The 12,894-nt window shown below is 39.9% G+C and overlaps 2 protein-coding genes across 2 annotated transcripts in view; one reads left to right on the top strand and one right to left on the bottom strand.

The window, feature by feature from the left end:
• LOC131881473 (uncharacterized) overlaps window positions 1–4,086 on the bottom strand; it is a 25,051-nt gene extending 20,965 nt beyond the window's left edge. The window contains exons 1-3 of the mRNA XM_059228354.1: window positions 3,708–4,086; window positions 2,851–3,084; window positions 1,617–1,881 (exon numbers count right to left, since the gene is read on the bottom strand). Coding sequence (XP_059084337.1) covers window positions 1,617–1,881; window positions 2,851–3,084; window positions 3,708–4,066 — 858 coding nt within the window. The 5' untranslated portion in view covers window positions 4,067–4,086. The remainder of the gene's footprint in view (window positions 1–1,616; window positions 1,882–2,850; window positions 3,085–3,707) is intronic.
• LOC131881470 (inositol-3-phosphate synthase 1-A-like) overlaps window positions 1–12,648 on the top strand; it is a 16,364-nt gene extending 3,716 nt beyond the window's left edge. Inside the window, exons 2-7 of the mRNA XM_059228350.1 lie at window positions 6,282–6,437; window positions 6,526–6,994; window positions 7,053–7,279; window positions 7,649–7,972; window positions 11,972–12,159; window positions 12,232–12,648. Of these exons, the coding sequence (XP_059084333.1) occupies window positions 6,327–6,437; window positions 6,526–6,994; window positions 7,053–7,279; window positions 7,649–7,972; window positions 11,972–12,159; window positions 12,232–12,502 (1,590 nt within the window). The 5' untranslated portion in view covers window positions 6,282–6,326 and the 3' untranslated portion in view covers window positions 12,503–12,648. The remainder of the gene's footprint in view (window positions 1–6,281; window positions 6,438–6,525; window positions 6,995–7,052; window positions 7,280–7,648; window positions 7,973–11,971; window positions 12,160–12,231) is intronic.
• Window positions 12,649–12,894: the final 246 nt, after the last annotated feature.

The raw sequence follows: 12,894 nt of genomic DNA, 5'->3' as shown, positions 1-12,894 counted from the left end.
TTGCCTGCTAAATTTCGAAGAAAAGAAGGCCCTCTGAACATATTTTTGCAATTGCTTTTTATTGGATATTTAGACCAGCTTCTCCTCTCATTGCTTCTTGACTTCTCTCAAATTGATATCGCATAGCTTTTTCAAGACATGTGCTTGAAATTGACCTTGGGAATATCGGATAGCCCGGGGAAAACCGTTCTCTTACAAAACTGACTTCTTGGCTATCGCAAAAAATTGTCTGATTTGCGTGGAACAGTACTTATGTGAGAGATATCCTGGAATCAATTATTTTTTCGATGTGTTACCTCCGAAACTTTGTTTTTGAACCAACCTACTGATTTTTTTATAGCTGAAAGTCATTTCACAATTAACATATGTGTGACACTCAACAAATTCAAATGCAATAAAACAAATTATTGAGGCAGATCAAATCAAAACTCAAGAAATATATTCAATCCTTTCTACAATGAATACATCGCCTCTTGATTGTGCTTTCCCTTTTTAATCTCGAAACCCTAATACCCTCTCAGAAAGAACTCCCCCCAAAGAAGAAGAAAAATCTACGTGTTACTCCTTGCGTGTTTGGCATCAAAGGAGATGTTATCCATTGTGAACATTGAGAACTACGAAGATTGTCCTACAGAAGAAATGTACCCTCGAAAACTGAGACACACGTGTCAACATACTATTTTGAGAGTGTTCCCCTCGTGAAACAAATGGCTTAAGAAACTATCTCGTTGACATATGAGTCCACTTCATTGCTTTAGGTATTACCATTTTAGATACTGGTCTCATTTGCAATCAAAGCAAAGCTTTTCGACACCACATTAAAGAGAGAAGACAAACAACATTTGGAATACCATACGCAATCACCAAGAAACTATTATTTGTACTTGAGAAATGGCAACGAAACGTTGGGATATAGTAGTTGTTGGAATGTGCTTTTTGAAGTTTAACAAACATGGCTAATTAACAACATACGCAATATCTATAATTTGGACAGATCGGTGTCATTACGTCTCAATGTGGGATGAAAGCACTCCTAGATCTAAAGATAGATACCATGCCATAAAGGGATGACAACAACCATGAATCTAACCATCGGTATTTTCATGAAGATGAAATTTTTGACACACTAACTCATTGAGGTAATTTTGCTAGTGAATCTGTTCGGGTTTATCAGGTTACCTTTTCAAAGGTTAAGAAAGAGAAATGAATAACCAACGACTGACCATGAGTTTAATTGGTTTGTAAACATTTTGATTCGAAGCAATTCAAATGTTAACTCTGATCATCATCATTACATTTCCCCTAACGATTTACAAAATCCGTCCTTCCATATCACTTGATGAGTTAACAAGATCCTTGTCCATGACAAGATATGCGTTTATTTTTCTATCTAACTAGTGCATGGTTTGATTCCGAACTAACTACAAAATAAAATCTAATGCTCGTATGATTTCAATTACTTCGAACCAAAACGACCTGATTGGCTTTGTTTTTGTCTGTTTCAAGCTTAAGGTTTTGGAAAGGGAAAGAGCCTTTTCTTTCATGCAAAGATATCATCGAAGAAAACTTCCTTTACATGGACCCATTCATGTGCTTGTTTTCTTGTTCAAGCTCACCTCATTTGTACTGTTGGGACGTGACCTTGATCCCAAGCCCGAGGATCGTGATCGATTTGATCCTCCGCGATCCGAAAGGTACTCGTATTTCTTTTTGGCATCTCTTTCCTCTCGGGCTTGTTTGAGACTTTGTTTGAATTGGGAGGAGAAATCCAAAAAATACACGCCTTCCCCTTGATTAGCTCCAGTTCCTCCTTTTCCGATTGGCACAAAATTCATCCCAGGAATGATCTTCTTCGGGTCTTTTTGTCTTGTTTTCTTGCGCCTAAAAGTAGTGTCGGAGCCAACTAAACTTTTTTGCAATTGGGAGCCTCTCCATTTAATCAAGTGGAGTCTTTTTTGAACACTTGGAAAGTAAAACTGAAGATGGGAATTCCTTTTTTGAGCATTATTGGAATGGTTGCCTCAGCATTGACTTCTGGATTTCGAGGTGCATGGGTAATATCTAAAGATCGGATGTGAAAATAATCTTCTTGGAAATTATCCGTTAATTTTGAGTTGTACAAACATTAGGCTGGCTAATAACAAGTCATTGTATTTGAGGACAGTTTTGTACGTAGAGATGTTGGATTATCTCTGTCAACTGAAAGGAGCCCAAAAGTCATAACGCAGTGCCCATTTACGTCATATTAGATCCCTAAATACAATATCATGGTTTTGTAACGTTATATAATGTTGCAAGCTCAGTTGATATCAAATCCAGTCAATTCTCGAATTTTTTACAATGTTCTATGAAAATGGGGTCATGAAATTCATTCATTATGAAACGAAAGTGCCGAAAAGTGGCTCAGTTGCAATCTCTAAAATAGCACGGATTTTTTGCGGACTTGCTAAACCCCTACTGGGAATCTTATCTCAGCTGTATGATGCATCAAGATGAATTGATATGCATACCATGCATCCATATCAAGGATCGATTGCAAGTCCAGGCTTGTAGCAAAATAAATGCCATTGTGTCAAAATGATGGAACTTTTGTTAAACGGAGAATTGATCATATTTTTTGATAAAACTTATTGACGAAAAAAAGTCTTATTATTATTGGAAGTTATTTGCTTTGATTTTTTAACACAATTAAACTGTCCTTATATCAGAAATTGTACAATTTCATCGACACATTTGTCCCCTTATTGGAACAAGATTTAAGCGCGCTAATTTGGGATTACCCTCTGGGTAAATCATCGCTAGGAATAATATTCTGGTATCGCCAGTCAACATTGTCAACTAGTGATGTACCTTCGTTTATTCGATTGTTCTCCGGTTAAACCGCGCTCTTCGTTGGACAACTTGGTCGAGACGTTCTTGCGATTAGGGTTCCATTTGTGGAGTTTGCCCTCGGTGTGTGGCTCGATCTCGTCTCCGTACTGACTCCAGATCTCTGAGATCTCCGAGATTTGCCCATCGGACTCAAAGTTCAGGTTGTTGGGGTCAATCCACATCTGTTCGACGGTTCCCACGCTTTGTCGCATTCTTAAAATAGAGGTCGGTTCCGAAATGTTCATGACCTTGTTTGATTAGGCAAATCAGCTAGTTCGGATATTCATGAAAGGAACCTTCTTTTGACCAGACCAAAATCTTGCTTCAATATCTTAAGGATGGGAAGAACTGGATTGGTTTCAGACTCAGCGTTATGATTTCATTCAAATGAGTCAATAAAAGATTTTCGGTCGAAATGCTCAAATATTTGTCATTAACATAATTTTATCTTGCGCGAAACGCTCTCTAGCATGAGCAATTTATATTTTTAGCCTAGCAGAATGTAACTTTATGCAAACTTGTACCAAAATCAATGATTTCTCACCGAGCGAATTCAAATTTTCCGTCGACGACTGTGTGACTGTTACTTGCAAGGGGCAAATACATTTAAATGTTCCTGAACAGACCAAATGTACAAGCCAGGACAGTTTTAACATTTCAACCCTCAAACGAAGAGTGCCACCCGTGATCTGGACAATATATAATTCATGTGGATCCACATTTGACTTCACAGTTGTCAGAGCCAGTGTCTCCCAAGTCTCAACAAACAAATATCTGAACAAATTCATGATAAAGCAAAAAAAAAGCAAAAAAAAAACACCAAAACAAAAACTCACTGTTGTACTTTCCGAGCTGTCAGCGTTTCTTCCCCATCACCCGGTTTCGCCAATCTTGACTTGGCACTCGAGCTCTCTTTGGCCTCATCCGCGTCCTCATCAGACTTGGATCCATCCGAGCTCTCGCTACTCGCCATTCCTGAGGTGGTTGTTCGATTTGATGGATATCGATTGAGCGTTGGACTCGCCGAGGAAAACGAATTGGCCGCGGAAGTGGATTGGTAGCTCGAACTCGGCCTCCGTCCTCGTCGCTCTCGATGGGAGCCAACAGCATCCTGAGGTCGGGACCGCCCAGTCCTAGATTCCACATCCAGAAATGTGGATGAACCTCCTCGCATGGCACTCCTAGTCCTGTCCATGTGGGCTAAAATGGTGTCACTTGGGCTTTATCTTCTTCTTGGCTTTGCTGAATCAATACCTTCTCGCTTTGAATTGGACAGGAGTGAAGCAGGAATTCTTTCTATTTGGTCTTCTTGGTCTTCTTCCACCGACTATCTTCGGCCAGTTGCAAACTTTCAAGAATACTGCAGTCAACGAGGGACCTCGATTAGTCAGAAGCCTGCCTGGAAATTTTACCTGGTGATCAAGATATGGTCTTCCTTGTCGGTTTTTGTGGGACAACTTGGGGAGGGAACGAGAGGGGGGAAAACAAGTCATTTCCACGCGAGCTATCGTAAAAAAGCCTTCAGAGTTTGGCTCATGATGATGACTGAAACGGGAACAACTATTTTGAAATAGACGGGAAGCCTAACTACCAAAGATAGTTCAAACAGTGAAAGTCATGTCACCTAAACCATGACTGGATCATTTTTATAAAAAGGAGCGAGTCCCGTTGTGATGAGGTTCCGACGAGAAACATGGTTCTTGGAATCCACTTCTATGATGGCGTGCTTGAGCACATTTACTTGTCAAGGCCCCATTTAGAGTGATTTATATCCCAACAATGGAGGCACAAAGGACAAGTTTAGTCTTTATTACGAGCATGTATGCATGGAACTTGGAACACTTTTAAATATTTCCATGCACCATGACTAAAAAACAAAGCCTGGCTAGTCTAGCGGATGAACGAAAGGAAACCATGTGGAACTAATTGGCATTCATTGGCGGCTATTGGGATTGATGATGTCTTTTCGTGAGCGAACTATCCCTTGGGACCACTTGTCTTTGTTTTTCCAAAATGTTGTACCTTAGTGTACCCCCGTTATGTGGAGCACTGGACAGAGTACAGGGGGATTGTGAAGTGATTGTGAATACCACACATATTTTCAAAATCCGGAATCCTAAAGAGAACACGCAAGCAGACATTTTGAACTCGATAGTTAATGATCTATTACGTTGTGGTCCAAATTGAGGATGCTAAACCCAAATACAGGGTTAGGGGCTGGCTATCACTGATAACGCAATCAAGGATGATTGCTTCTCTTGGGACGGTTTCAAAGTTTTTTTAAGTTGTACAAGGAAGTAGCCCAGATGTTTGCGAATGAATTGGACTGCTCCAAAGTTAAAAGTTCTCGAAAATGAGGTCACAAATTGGCTCCAAAATTAAGAAGTATTCTTCCACAGAAGGGTGCATTGTGCCAATACGAAATGACGGTCTTTTTTTTAAATCGCAAAAAAAAACACATGCGTTTACACAGGGAGTGTGATCCCAAATGTTTGTAGATGGTTATGATTAAGGAGAGCAATGGCTGGAATGTACACGTATCTTCTTTATATGTTCCACGAAATCAACACGTATGATATTGCCCACCCCTGTTTCTTTTCGGATTTTTGTATTCGTGAACACTCTTAATTGTCTTTATACATTCTAATATAAGTGGCACGTTTCCGGCCACAGGTCTTACTACTTTTGTACATTATTTCATTGCTTGACATACCCAAAGAAAATGGATTAGTCCAAAGACTTCACAGACATAACGATGATGGAAAAGAATGAGTAAAGCCCCTCTAATCGATTGCTAAGCCTTCACAGAAATCCTAAACTAAACCATAATCTACAAAGCGCACCGTCTAACGATATTTGGCACAATGTAGAGGGCCTGGTATCAGATTCTGTTTTAAGAGACTCTACTAGAGAACCGTCAATATTTGATGACTTTTCCATACAAGGACATATTCAGGATTCACGTAAGCTAGTTCTTTTGGAAACAACGGATGTGGTTGTTGCTTCATCTTTCCCAAGATTATGATTCCCACAGGAGGAAAACGGGATTGTGGTGAACTTTTTGATCCCTTGCTTCATTTATTTTTGAGCCCATGGTTCTCGAATCATTCGTTTTTCTGGCATATTTCGAAGTGTCGCTTAATCGGTCAATTACATACCCTGGCGCAGCAATTTGAGCCTTGTCATTTTGAATCATTGTGTTGTGAATCGTTATATAATTTGGATCTTACAGTTCAAATAGGAACCACATGTGCCATGGAGTTCACTCGACAATTTTGATCAAATGTCAAAAGAGTAACCGTTGTAACGAGCCACAAAGCAATTATTGAAAGACAGTAGTAACACTTGGACAGAGTTTTTAAGTGGATTGTCTTGACTTTTTCCTGGAGCCTCTCCTATTCATTTTTCAGCCTCCATCGTTTTCTGATCTCCAACGTCTGCTCCCGAAATAAACCATGCCCAAAGTCGAGGTTCACAGCCATAACGTTCAATACTCGAAGGATGCGGTGGAGGCCAATATTTCGTATGAAACCACCGAGGTCCGAACCCTGAATGGTGTCCATAAGGTACGTACTTGAGGTTTCTTGGTCCACTCACAACCAGCCAAACGATGCATGTTGACGTATTGGGTCCATTCTTTCTATTTCCACGTAGGTCTATCCAAGGTCCACGGAGTTTACTTTTCGAACCGAGACCCATGTACCCAAATTGGGAGTCATGCTGGTGGGTTGGGGTGGCAATAATGGCTCAACCTTGACAGCCACGTGTTTGGCCAACTCGTTAGGTACCACTTGGAACACGAAACATGGTCAAAAAAGTTCCAACTACTTTGGATCGTTGACCCAAGCGTCAACGGTCTTGTTGGGATCATCGCCTCAAGGCGAGGTCTATGTGCCCATGAAGGACATGTTGCCTATGGTCGCTCCCAACGATATCATCTTTGACGGGTGGGACATTTCCTCTTTGAATATTGCTCAAGCCATGGAGCGAGCCAAGGTCTTGGATTACGACCTTCAACGCCAGCTAAGGTCTCGTTTAGAGACTATGAAACCTCGAGCTTCGATTTACAACAAGGATTTCATTGCGGCTAATCAAGAGGATCGGGCGGATAACACGATTTCTGGTAAAATGACGCGCATAGTAGACGACAATTTCTGTTCTGACTCCACGTTTAAATCTAGGGAGCAAGTATGAGCAACTGGAACAGATTCGTCAAGACATACAGGACTTCAAGAGGACTTCCAAAGTTGACAAGGTCGTTGTGTTGTGGACTGCCAATACAGAAAGATTTTGCCAAGTTCAAAGCGGAGTGAACGTCACCGCCGATGAGCTTTTAGACTCAATCAAGCAGAACCACAATGAAATTTCGCCATCCACGTTGTTCGCAGTTGCTAGCATTCTGGAAGGGGTAAGGCAAATACTTTTCCCACCAAGTCAAACCCAGACCCGGTTTTGAATTAATCAACCTTTCTGTCTTGGGTTTGCTTTCGGTGAATGTCGTGGTTCTTTCATGAGTCGAATGGGTACAAGTGTACTGGGTGTACTGCCTTTTCAATGAATGCCAAATTTGATTAGGTAGAATTACCATTTGTGAATTATGTATGAAGTCGTGCCTAAATAGGAATTAAGCCAACAAAGCGAGTTTTCTCTGTCAAGTTTGTACTCCCCACTATGAGTTGAAAAAGAAAAGAAAAAACTTTTCAATTTTAATGGCTCCAGGCAGCCTTCTTCATAATCCATTTTCGTTTAGATCTTAAATATCATTGTCTCTTTTCAGTGCCCGTACATCAATGGATCCCCTCAGAATACATTTGTGCCTGGTTGCCTGGAACTGGCGGAGAAGCATCAAGTGTTCATTGGTGGCGATGACTTTAAGTCGGGCCAAACCAAGTTCAAATCGGTAATGGTGGATTTTCTGGTAAACGCCGGTCTTAAACCCGTATCGATTGCCAGCTACAATCATTTGGGGAACAACGACGGCAAAAACCTATCCGCTCCGCAACAGTTCAAGTCGAAAGAGATCTCCAAGAGCAACGTTGTCGATGATATGGTTCAATCCAATCAGATCCTTTACGCAGATGGGGAAAAGCCCGATCACTGTGTAAGTTACTAAAGCCAGATTTAGAAACCTGAGACGTCTTTTGCCCACTTGTTAACACGTATTGCCCGGAATTGTGCTTCTATGGTAATAATTACGGCACAGTTAGTGCAAACCAAATGTACAGCTGGGATGACGTTGGTATGGAATGAAATAAGAGAGTCTCAAAGGCAGGGTGGGCATTTCATTTTTGGACACTTTTGTCCACCCCTGTCCAAAAGTGTCCAAAAGTGTCCAAAAATAAGGGTGGACAAAAGTGGACAAAAGTGTCCAAAAATACGAACCTTTAAAACTACAAATATAAAGGATATTCTGTATGAAACCTATCCTCTACTTCAAAAATTGCTCATTGATGGTTCCAAGAGCAAGATAAGTCTTTAAAACCTTTGCCATATACCTCTAACATACCCAAAAAAGGTATTTGAAAGACAGGTTCTTAACTCTTTTTTTCTTACGTTAGATTAGAAAGCAAGCAGGGAACAAAGTCTCCCTCTAGTAGAATGCAGCTGTTGCAAAGGATTCAAAAACTGAAATAGCTAAACATTATATTCTGGTTATCTGGCTTCATTTATTCAACATTATTAACTTTTTGCAAAAATGTTTTACTTAAAATCATCAGTCATTTGGGATTTCTTCTTAAAAAGTACTAATATTAAAAATTGAATTTCTTAAGAATTGCTAAAATCTAATAATGACATATTTTCCTATACTTATGGTTTTTCTTCCATAAGTAAGTTAATTGAGACATTGTTAGGCATATTTTTAACTTTTAAAGATGCGCTTGATGTCAGGAAATGAGATTCCCAATGTTTCTTAAAGAAACATATATCTTAGTTTTTAGATGTATTATAAAAGTGTAATTCATGCACTCCTTATAAATATGTTATGTATATTACAAATATGAGAAGTATTATTGGATATTTGATATTCAGCTCCTAAGCTTTTTTAAAATTATTTTTTTTAATCTTTGTTAAAATTACCCAGCCACCAAATGCCCTGATTATAGTGTGGCTTTGACTTATTAACATTCAAAATATATTAAAGATATTTGTTTTGACTTTAAAAAGCTGTATTGTATCAAGATAACGAATTTCGTTAAGTGTATATCTTGGAAATTAAAAACGTTAGTGAAAAGGCTAGTTGTTACTTCATATTTATGTGTTTGAAGAAAGCTTAGATTTTATTGATTACTGATTCTATTTGCTGGTTCACATCTAGATTTGGTAAAGAAATAACATGATTTAGGGTTTAAAAGTGTTTGCTTGTCAATCCCCTTTTGCACAATTGTACTTAATTTTGGACACATTCTGCCCACTTTTGTTCACTTTTGTCCACTTTTGTCCACTTTTGGACACTTTTGGACACTTTTGGGACACTTTTGTCCACTTGGTGTCCAAAAGTCACGCTAATTCTCAAAATTGCCCACCCTGCTCAAAGGAGGCTAGATCATGGTGACCAGATGGTAAGTTTTATTAAGATCCCGAGTAGAAGTGGGATTATGTTGGACCTAGTGAGAGCTGCATTGCCAATGAAAAAAACTTGAAAATCTTGAAGACATTATGTAGGGTAAATTAGATCCACATTAGGTTGTGATCTCCCATGGGCGCTGATGAGCTCTAGACAAAATATTTCAGTTTAAATAAACACGCCACGACGGCCAAGCATCACGTTTTTTTAAAGGCCAGAGTGGTTAAGTTTGGTTCAAATTTCTTGAAGTATCTGCAGTTTCCTCATGTTTGATTTTTGGATTTTTTTTTTGTATTTGAGGTGCTAGGGTCGGAGGGATGAGCCTCGCCCGGCCAGCAAAGCTAGCCATCACACCGTCCAATCTATTTTCGATAGGCAGTGTCATAGTCCGTTTCAGATTGGTTCTCCGTCTGTGGGTATGGTTAGTGTCTAAAAGTTTCCTTGAGAAAAGTCGGGGAGGAGAATCGAAACGGGGACCTCTCTCATGTTAGGAAACTGCGCTAACCACTACACCACGTCTCCTCCCAAAAATGAAGTTTTCACCGAAGGCGGGACTCGAAACCACGCCCTCTGGGGAACCATGTCGTGCCTCTACCGGGTACATTAGACCGCTCAGCTACCATGAAAAGTCACTTCGAAAATCCTTAAATTTTACAAATTCGCAGATGCCATCTAGATTTTCGTTAAATTCTGAAATATTACCGATATTTCCATTATTCTAGGAACATTGATAGTCCTTGGAGATCAGGGTCAGGATTTTTCTTACAAATCAAGTAAATATGATGACCCAAAAGTCATTGTTGGTTCCAAAAGGTTGTAAAATCACATCTGTAATATTCTTGCTCGTATATCACTTTTAAATAGCGTGGTCAGTCGTCATTCTCAAAAACATATTTTTAGCCCATTTATCTGCAAGATTCTTTCTTGCTTTTTGCGGACTTCCTTACCGCTACTGAGAATGGAATTCCCAGCATTTCAAGACGAAACACTTATATATTCATATGTAATCTGATCTCGCAACGAATTAGAGTTGGCTGATCTGGCCAGCCTTTGAATATTCATTTCCAAGATTGACTTAAATCCTGCTGCAGGATCAACAGCTACGTACATATTCCTTACAAATATTTGAGGGCAGCTATTGAACAATGAAGGAACCCCAAAAGAAAGAGAGGTGGGCTTCATTGTTCGATCGAATTAGCCTGGGTTCTCGAGGGCTTGAAGGTGCGATTTAACCGTGAACGAAACGTATACATTAATTTCTGACTTGCTATACTTGTCAACACGAAACCCAAAAACTCTTGTCTTACGTGCTAGAGTGAGGACTTGCGAGTACATTTCGAATGCCTTGACCAAGATAAACTAAACTAGTCCCTTGAAACAGTCATTGATTTGTTTTGGCCCTAGGATTATCCACAAGAGTGAATAAAACCAAAGTTAATTTGGAAAAGAGGGCAATCAACCAAAATATTTTGTAATGTATCAACCACATAAGGTTACGAGCAAGTCAAATGAACGATTCTCATTTTCCAGAGGACATTATTTGGTTGTCACGATTTCTATGGAACCAAAAAAGCCTAAATTGACTTCCACACGAATAAAAAAATAGGGCTGAATTTTGCCATGTCACTTAAAACAGAGATAACTAATTATTAAAAATTGGTTATGGACATATGACAGGCCCTTTGGATTGTTTCGCTCAACTAATGTTGAGAATTACGGACTAGGGAAAAAACTTCTCTCAATATTCCTTCCCGGCTCTTCACAACAACGAAGATCTCGATTTAGGCAACAATGGGACCCTTACAACTGCCCAGAATTTTTTTCCCCTGAAAATCGAATGAAAACATCTATACTATGTGTTCAACAATCTTAAAGAGATTGACTTCTACTTTTTAAAAGTAGAGTGACAAATGATCAAATATGCACAAGCAAAGCTTTTTTTAACGATGTGAAAGGATTTGATGATACTAGCAGTTACTCATAGTTAGGTTTTCAGAATCGCAGAATTATAATGATGCTAAACAATGTTTCAAAAAGGTGGACGCCAAAGGAAAATGGCTAGAGAACAATTTGGCAATACAAAGCCGAAAGCCTTCAATTACCACGTCAAAGCTAGAACGTAAACTACAAAAGGCAAGATTAGACGAAACGAGGAACTGGTTCATTAATTCAATTCTAAGAATGTCAGAGACGATCAATGCTCCGATCTGAATGCATGGGGGATAAGATGTCTGATTATTGAGAAACAAAGAGACACGTTTTGATTAATATTTTAAGGACCGACAAAAAACATTGGGGATCCCTGTGGCTTTCATCCAAGATCTGGTCACCCTGGATTGATTTCACAAACCAATTTGTTGACTTGAGCTGCCCAGTTGGCACCCGTTCGGCCCAAATGTCCGTCAAGACAAACAGTGATGCCAATGATGTCATACACGTGCTTAAGTCAATTCATATGCTATTAAACAAGTTTAGAATTTTCGCTTGAAACTTAATGAGTTTACCATACACTAATGCAACTACGTTCATTTTTAGGTGGTCATCAAGTATGTCCCATACGTGGGGGATAGTAAACGTGCCATGGATGAGTACACCTCGGAGATCATGATGGGCGGTCTCAACACCATAGCAGTTCACAACACGTGCGAAGATTCTCTGTTGGCCTCACCTTTGATCCTGGATCTAGTGATTTTGACCGAGCTCTTCCAACGGATCACATTCAAGTGACATACGCGGTCTCCCTCTCAATGTGTCGCGGAAACCCAAGTAATAATAGATACTCATTTCCGTTTCAGGGTTGCCGACTCGCCGTTCCAACCGTTCCACCATGTACTCTCCGTACTCGGTTACTTGTGCAAAGCTCCTCTTGTTCCTTCAGGAGCCCCGCTCATTAATGCCTTGTTCCGTCAACGATCTTGTATTGAGAACATCTTAAGGGCTTGTTTGGGGTTGGCTCCATTGAATAATATGGGCTTAGAGCACAAGTTGTCGGATGGCAGTGCTTGGAAGAAAGCCCAAATCAAGACTGAAAGTGGCCTTATGAACGGTTTTACCATTCTTGATTAATGGACCTATGTTCAAGTTCAAAGGGCCAACCGAGCATTTACCACCTTACACCATCACCGTTTACGTCAGTCGATGGTCCATGTCTCGTTTTAGTTGCGTTTTATGTGCTCTTTTTATGTAATAAATAATCCCTTGGACAAATCCTCGCTGGGTAAAAGGCATGTCAGATCAATGGAAGGTAAAATTGGATGGAGTGCGGGATCTGGAATCTCGTTGGAATCTATCTCCTTGGAGAATTCAGGCTATTTTCGAGAACTGAGAACTTGGGGGGGGGGAGTGGGAATACGAAATCCTATTAACATGTGTATCGTGTGATTATAATGCGTTGAAGGTATCCTCAACCCACGCAAAAATCTTCGAGGGCTTCTCTACTTCATGTCAATTCATATTAC

The sequence above is a fragment of the Tigriopus californicus genome, chromosome 5, assembly GCF_007210705.1.
Source record: "Tigriopus californicus strain San Diego chromosome 5, Tcal_SD_v2.1, whole genome shotgun sequence".
Lineage (NCBI taxonomy): Eukaryota > Metazoa > Arthropoda > Copepoda > Harpacticoida > Harpacticidae > Tigriopus > Tigriopus californicus.
This window is presented reverse-complemented; position numbering and strand designations above follow the sequence as displayed.